Source organism: Notothenia coriiceps, unplaced genomic scaffold, assembly GCF_000735185.1.
Source record: "Notothenia coriiceps isolate Sejong01 unplaced genomic scaffold, NC01 NC01_scaffold00016717, whole genome shotgun sequence".
In the NCBI taxonomy this organism is placed as follows: domain Eukaryota; kingdom Metazoa; phylum Chordata; class Actinopteri; order Perciformes; family Nototheniidae; genus Notothenia; species Notothenia coriiceps.
In genome coordinates, this window is record NW_011349418.1 from 53,003 (window position 1) to 61,529 (window position 8,527).

General features: G+C 41.8%; 1 protein-coding gene across 1 annotated transcript in view; it reads right to left on the reverse strand.

The window, feature by feature from the left end:
* Positions 1-473: 473 nt before the first annotated feature.
* The window catches only part of LOC104949719 (cytosolic 5'-nucleotidase 1A-like), an 18,178-nt gene continuing 10,124 nt past the window's right edge, over positions 474-8,527 (reverse strand). The window contains exons 6-8 of the mRNA XM_010776123.1: positions 7,116-7,121; positions 1,086-1,226; positions 474-608 (exon numbers count right to left, since the gene is read on the reverse strand). Coding sequence (XP_010774425.1) covers positions 474-608; positions 1,086-1,226; positions 7,116-7,121 — 282 coding nt within the window. The remainder of the gene's footprint in view (positions 609-1,085; positions 1,227-7,115; positions 7,122-8,527) is intronic.

Sequence of the window (8,527 nt, forward strand, 5' to 3'; positions counted from 1 at the left end):
AACTATACTTACAAATGATGTTCCTATTGCTAATCCCCAAAGATGGACACCCCTTTTATGACTTTTGAAGCGTCAATGCAATCGGCAGAAGTAAAAAGCTATAACATAAAGCTATAAAGGAAATACATCACGGTTGCATGGCTGTGCATCAGAGACCGCTAAGCTAAAGGTGGCTAATGTTCAGCGTGATGAAGTTTAGAGGTCACTTGTTAGCCACCGCTGCTTTAAGAAAGATAGAAACTGACATTCACCAGTGGGGTATTAACTGACATAATGTCCTGAACATGAACAGTTTGTGTAAACCACAGACCTTATTTCAGGTTACTAACCAAAAACAACAAATTAAATAAATGTTGGCTTCGAGATGGGGGAACCATACATTTTAGAATGCTAGCTCATTCTTCCCTCACTCATTCCTGCAGCTCTCTGTTGGCACCGTCCGTCAACATTTGTTGTGTATAAATGTCATGAACTCAAGTGATAGAAATGTCCTGTTTCTGAAGATTTCCAGACAACAAAATGGTGCTCAGCGCGTAAGGATCCCAAGCCACTGTCAGCTGGACTTTGGTCACAAATACAGCATTCACGTTGATCCTGAAGACCTGTTCCTGCAGCCAATGGTGAGTAAAGACACAGCTTCTCTTCGAAGGCCCGGCGTCTACATAACGTGCCTTTCTGTTTTCTACGAAACCAACTATAACTTTTCACTGAAAGCGATATCAAGGGTCATCCTAGTCAATCGGCTCAATTTTGTTTCATTAGATTGTCTTTGTTATGATTTTAGTCTGAAGGGCACGGTCAACAAAAAGCTTCCTCTCCATTTTCTACAGTGACGTCCTCAGTGTTTCTCTGATAGTTGAGGAATTTTCCGAATGCTTGCTTTTTTCACAAGGTGGTCCTCATGCACTCTCTTCTCATTGGTATCCATTGAACCACTAAAGTCGCAATGTGGAACCTAGCGCTAATGCTTATAAACAACCATTTACTTTAGGCTGTATGTAGATTCACGATCATGGTTAACACTTAATTTCTTCTGTTCTGGTTTTCAGCATGATGAATTCTCACCCAGGTTCGGACCAAATTACCATCCGACATTTGAAGTTTTCCTCAACACGAGCACAGAGTCCCTGAACTTGAAGCTCCAGGACCAGAGCGGGAAAGTAGCCTGGGAAAACAGAGTGTATCTGCAAGGTACCGCCTCCGCCTGATGTCAAGTTCAGAGCCCAGTGATAGACAAGATACAATAGAACAGTATAGCTGTAGTGCACCTTCATGCATTTTGCTCCATCTCATCATCTTTCAAGTGAACAAGAAGGCAAAGAAAGGAGTTATTTAGAGCATAATGTTATCCGTAGAACACTACATTTAATTTAATCTCTGTTGTAAGTGTTGTTAGTTGTATAACAAAAGTATGTTTCCTCTTTATCTTCCAGAAGCAAGATGGTTAATGTCCCGGCGGATGCCCTATTCAGACATGCAGCTGATCTCTCATCGGTCAGCGCTCAGCAATGGGATATCTCCAGCTACTCTGGAGAAGCTTCTCGATGTGCTTATCGAGAATAAAATTCTAACTGATGAGCAAATTGCATCAGTCAGCGCCAAACCCCAAGAAGAAAGAGCAAGAGCGGTGCTGCAGATGGTGCAATACAAGGGACGAGATCCAAGCACAATCCTGCTCGCTGCTCTCCGTGAGGTCGACCCGGTGATCTGCAAAGAGCTCGAGATAGACTATTAAGAACCCGTAGTGTGAGGAGAAATCTCAACCCCAACTCTAAACCCCTCTGGAGCTTATTCTGAACTCAGCAGCCCAATTGTTCTAAAACCCCCCTCAGTTCTCCCACAAATACACCGACCTCCCCTCCCCCCATTGGCTACCAGTAGATGCCCATGTCTGCTTGAAGTCCCTGGTAATGTTCCACCTTTTGGCACTTTTCCTTCCTACATCCAGGACATACTTAAAGAGGTCCTTTTATGCTTTTTTCTGGTTCCCCTTTCCTGTCGTGTGTTATATAGGTTTTTGTATGGTCTGCGAATGCTAATATAATAATAAATAATAATAATAATAGATTTAATTTGTTAGCGCTTTTACAGGTGCTCAAAGGCGCTTTACAGCTATAGTGAAGAGAAAAGAAAAGAAGAAAGGAACAACAAATAAATATATAGTTAAAGTTAAAGTCAAATAATCCCAAAACAATCACACATTAAAAGCCAGATTGAAGAGGTGAGTTTTTGTGAGTTTTTTGAAGGAGGTGAGGTCGGTGCAGTCTGTGATCGGTTGTGGGAGTGAGTTCCAGAGGGTCATGTTGTTGCGATATTGGTATTTCCGATCATTTGCCTGTATGTATCCAACGTACCGACACGTAGTCTCTGCGATTCGATTGTCCACCGATTACAAGTCCACTCTTCAAGGTCTCCGAGTTTGGAACAATCGGTGGCGAGACGAAAATTCTTTCTATCTTTACTGTAAGTGTGTCACCCATTAATTGACTTGTATTATAGGAGCTTGTAGCTGGGAGAACAGCATGTGGGTGTCTGGAAGGTAAAGTTCCAATGGATTGGTTTGTGTTTAGAGGTTTATTTACGCAGCCGAGAGCGCTGACCCCCTTGGTATGTAAAATCTCGTCGAGTAAGAAGGGAAGGAGACGTGCGAGAGACAGACCGTGTGCAGCAGGGGTTGTAACAGGCACATAGTGTTGACAGGGAGCTTAGGTGGCGACCTGTCGTGACAGGACAGGAAGACTTCTAAGGTTCGTTGTTTTAGCGCAGCGAGGGGCGGGCGAGTTCCAGGGGTTCGGACGAGTCGGACCTGAAACATGTTATGGTCGTAGTCACTGAGAGCTGGCGTGGCACGAAGAGCGTCGGTTACCACTCATTATGCTGTGTCGCAGAGAAGCTTCTGGGCCGGCATTATGTATTGCACGGGAAAGACAAAAGCATGCTTTGGTTTGATATTGAAAGTGACTTTCGCTATAGTTCCCAGAGATCAGTTAGCCGAGCTTAAAACAAAGTAATCTACAGAAACAATAACTCAAATAAGACTTTCCCGTGCCAGTTAGTTTTTCGAAGGAGAGGTAAAAAGATGTCACTGAGGAGTCACCAAGAGACTATCAACTCCTTAAAAGGGCTTAGAACCATTTTTCCTTGACCATCGACAAAAAAAAGTGTTCCTCACCGAGTACGTGAGAGAAGATTAACCATAGGTTAACTTGGTGATTCACGTTTAGCAGGCCTTGGTGATGCGCGATTGATATTGTTGTAGAATGAAATCCGACATACATGCTAAGGTGGCTAGTAGCAATGTGTTGGGAGAGATGTAAGAGAAGGACAAGAGCGAAAGGTCGTACTGTACTGAAGAGTGGGTCCAAGGCTTGGTTTAATGGGTAGTCTGGGGTAAACTGCAAAAGAGTGGTGGCTCGTGGTCTCAGGGACTTGGAACTTCGAGTCCTTGGTCATGCGCCGCTTTCATCGGCCCTTTGGTCTCACATAGAACGGGTTCGCGATGGGCGAGCGGACTACGAGTGCAAGTCTCGGGTCACGCTATCTGGGTCTGATGGTGAGGGGGGGTCAGTATCGACGTCACGTGGAAGTGCGTAGAAGGAACGGAGGGTAGGTGAGTAGAAAGTTCACTTGTTCTTCCGTTTCTTTCCTCAATAAATCTCGTATTACAATAGGCATCTTGTGATGTAAATTAAATTAGAGACAACATTCACAACAATCAACATATTGTTTTCATACAAAGGAGAAATAGAAGGTCTTCGTTCTACCAATTACAGGGCCGCCTACGGGATAAGTCTGTACGTCGACTAGAGAGTAGCCAGTCGCGAGTCGTTACCCTATAGAGGTCGATGAGACCTCTTCGAAGAGCTACACGAATAGCTCTTATTTTAAGATTGACTACTCGTTTAACGTAGTCAGTCGCGGTTTGGGGTTCTTCTTTCTCGTTCTCGCCACGACGTCTACCACGTTATGTTCCCTGCTCTAGGTTCGTGTTAGGACGAGCGACGAGAGGCACTCCAGCTGGGCCACTAGACGTTTCTCGAGCTCTATCTGATAATTCTTGGGCATCACACTCCTCTTTAGAGTTGGGGTTGAGATTTGGGGAGACCTCGAATAAGACTTGAGTCGTCGGGTTAACAAGATTTTGGGGGGAGTCAAGAGGGTGTTTATGTGGCTGGAGGGGAGGGGGGTAACCGATGGTCATCTACGGGTACAGACGAACTTCAGGGACCATTACAAGGTGGAAAACCGTGAAAAGGAAGGATGTAGGTCCTGTATGAATTTCTCCAGGAAAATACGAAAAAAGACCAAGGGGAAAGGACAGCACACAATATATCCAAAAACATACCAGACGCTTACGATTATATTATTATTTATTATTATTATTATCTAAATTAAACAATCGCGAAAATGTCCACGAGTTTCCGCGAAATGTCGATATCACTTCTCTTTTCTTTTCTTCTTTCCTTGTTGTTTATTTATATATCAATTTCAATTTCAGTTTATTAGGGTTTTGTTAGTGTGTAATTTTCGGTCTAACTTCTCCACTCAAAAACACTCAAAAAACTTCCTCCACTCCAGCCACGTCAGACACTAGCCAACACCCTCACTCAAGGTCTCCTCCCCCGTCGCTGCCCCTCCGAACAGTGGGGGTCCAGGCCACTAAACCACGCCGACCCTACCTTCCTCCAACCGAAGACTACTCGCCTCCGTCGCACCTTCCTCACACCCACCACGCGTCCAGGTATGTCGATTATAGGGACCACAAAGGAGGTCTTCCTCAAAGAGAGGTGTTATTGTGTGGATAGCAATAGGACGAGGTTTTACCACCTAACTTGAGGGTTAAATTACTAGTACTGTCGACTTGCAAGGCGGTGTAGAAGGCAGTGTCTTAGTTGTGAGTGAGACAAAGTTTTACGTGTAAAAGGTATTTTTTCTTTTAGTATCACTTAGAGTGACCAACATCGTGAACCAACCCAAATAATTTCGAATCCATGAAAGCCTAAGAACGAAAAACCCCCAGGGATAGAAGTACCAACTAACTTCGAGTTAACAAAACAGCAAACCTGTTGTCAACAGTCATTATACTTTATTACATATTTCTCGTGTTCTATCTTTGTACGCGTAAAAAAAGAACAACCGTATATTATAAAAACTAATCGGTATATCTCCACCGAAAATTAGTGTAAGTCGACGTTCAAATTTGCAACCCCATTCCATCAAACTCTTTGGCCGAGCTCTAGGTGAAAACAATATAAGGTACCTTACGGAATTGTAGGGCATCGTTACTTATTAGACTTCACGAAACTGTTTTTTAGGGTAAATTTTTTACCAGTAGACACCTTCGCACCGCGACATTTTTCGTGCTGGTAAGTAGACTCGGCCGGGCCGATTTCATTGACTACCGGTATGGACGGCATCTTGGAAGGTAGACACGTGTTGAATAGAGCACGGGAAGTAACAGTACACGCGCAAGCACACACAACCTCCTCCCCGAGACATCCCCGAAAAAAGGCCGACACGATAAAAGTTTAAAGTCGCGTGAGCCGACCAAAGAGTTTTACTGATGGGGTGGAAATTGTCAGTATCTAGAATTTAAGTTGAGAATAAAAAGACGTAAGTTGAGAGGCATTGAAAGGTTTTTTATTCTTTTACCAGTTTTGTTGATCTAAAGGCAAACTATAAAACAGCAACAGATGAAGTTAATAGAGTTACACACCTTGTAAAATGTTTGGGTTTCTTTAGACACTAATCTAATTCAAATGTATAACATTGGGCGCCAGTATTAAACTGAAAAATTCGGCAAAATTCGGTGTAAAAATGCATAGCAAACATTCTAAAACCATCAAAATTGTATTTAAGGTAGTAAACCTGCATATATCAAAATTCTTATATTCTATTGATGCACAATCTTTTGTAATCATCGTCGGTTTGTTGTAACCCCTTAACGTCAAAAAGAGTTGAGTCAACCGAAATTTTCAAAATTTTTGTTACCAGACAAACAAAACTCTGGGGAACCTTATTGCGTGGCCATTTTAGAGGACTTGTTTCTTGTTACATCTTTAGGAGTAATCTCTTCGATAACGAACTGTTGTTTGAGGAAGCTAATTCAGGTCTTTCCTTGCACAAATTTATAACTAAGTCTAAGTTTTCTCTCTGACGAGCCTGTACCTGACATTTTGTCAATGTGTGTAAGACAAGTTAAGTCCAAATAAACTAGTAGTTTATCTCTCAATTTGTTTAATTTTTATGTTGGTTTCTATAAGTGTGAGCACTTTCTACCCGCCCCGAATCTAAATTTAGTCCTGTGCTAACCGACGAAATGCATTACTCGACTTAACTTATAATGTCTCCGCCCTTCGATACACACCTCAGGGGTTATGAAACAAATGACATGAATTCATGTAAAAAGACCATAGTCATGAAATAGTGATGGAATTAAAAAGACTTTGCTGAAAAAATGATAACTGAAGAATTTACAACTTGGTTTATTACATGAAAGATGTAAGAGTGAAAGGTTTGTACGACCAAGGATATCAAACTTACACACAAACCACCGCCTATATAATGAAATCTCAGTAACGCACGGACACTTTAGTTGTCCGTGACGTTCTGATGATTTATTTATTACTAGTGCGTGGTTGTGTGAAGTTGATTATCCTTTGGTCGACAAACCTTTACACTCTTCATCTTCATGTCAATAAACTCAGTTGTAAATTCTTCAGTTTCATTTTTCGCAGTCTATTTATTCTCACCTCATTTCATGACTGGTCTTTTTTACATGAATTCATTGTCATTGTTTCATAACCATGAAGGTGATTGAAGGGCGGGAGACATTATACAGTTAAGTCGAGTAATCGCATTTCTCGGTTAGTCACCAGACTAAATTTAGATTCGGGGGGGTGAAAGTGTCACCATTTATAGAAACAAACATAAAATAAACCAATTGAGAGATTAAACTACTATGTTTATTGGACTTACTTAGTCATTACCACATTGCAAAAATGTCGGTACAGGCTCGCAGAGAGAAACTTAGACTAGTATAATTGTGCAGAAAAGACCTGACTAGCTTTCTCGAAACAACAGTACGTTGATCAGAGATTATCCAAATTAACAAGGAAACTAAGTCCTCCTAAAATTGTCCACGGCTTAATAGGTGTCCCCGAGTTTGTTTTGCTGGTACAAAAATTTTGAAAATTTTCGTGACTCAACTCTTTTTGACGTAAGGGGGTTACAACAAACCGACGATGATATCAAAAGATTGGCATCATAGATATAACATTTTATATATGGCAGTTTACTGACCTTATATACCAATTTTTATAGGTTTTAGATTTTGCTAGCATTTTTTACACCGAATTTTTTGCGATTTCAGTTTAAATACTGGCGCCCTAATGTTATAATATTTGAATTAGATTTAGTGTCTAAAAACCCCAAACATTTTACAAGGTGTGAAAATCTATTAACTTCATTTCTGTGCTGTTTTATGTTTGCCTCTAGATCAACAAAATCTGGTAAAAAATAAAACCTTTTCAATGCCTCCTCAACTTACGTTTTTATTCTCAACTTAAATCTAGGATATGACAATTATCCACCCCATCCAGTAAAACCTCTTTGGTCGAGCTCACGACGCTTTACTTATGTGTACGGCCTTTTCGGGGATGTCTCGGGAGAGGTTGTGGGTGCTTGCGCGTGTACTGGTTACTCCCGTGCTCTTATTCAACACGTGTCTCCTTGCGATCTGTCCTGTCCTCCCGGTAGGTCAATGAAATCCGGCCCGGCCGAGTCGTATCTTACCAGCCGAAAAATGTCGCGTGCCGAGGTGTCTACTGTAAAAAATTCCTAAAAAAACAGTTTCGGTGAAGTCTATAAGGTAACGATAGCCCTACAATCTCGTAAGGTACCTTACTATTGTGTTCACCTAGAGCTCGGCCAAGAGTTTGAATGGATGGGGTGGCAAATTGAACGTCGACTACCAACTAATTTTTCGGTGGAAGATATACCGATAATTTTTTTAAATACTCCGGTTGTTCTTTTTTACGCGGACAAAATAGAACACGAGATATGTAATGTAAAGTAAATCGACTGTTACAACAGTTCGCTGTTGTTACTCAGTAGTTGCGTACTTCTATCTGGTGGTTTTTTCGTTCTTTAGGACTTTCATGGATTTCGATAATTATTTGGGTTGGTTCACGATAGTTTGGTTCACTCTAGTGATACTAAAAGAAAAAAAATACCTTTTCCACGAAACTTTGTCCAACCCACAACTAAGGACACTGTCTTCTACACGCCTGCAGTCGACAGTAGCTATATTTAACCTCAAGTTAGGGTAAAACCTCGGTCTGATTGCTATCCACACAATAACACTCCTCCCCTTTTTTGGGAGACCTCCTTTGTGTCCCTATTAATCGACTATATTCTGGACGACGTGGTGGTGTGAGGAAGGCGACGGAGGCGAGTAGTCTTCGGTTTGGAGGAATAGTAGGTCGGTCGGGTTAGTGGCCTGACCCCCACTGTCTGAAGGGGCAGC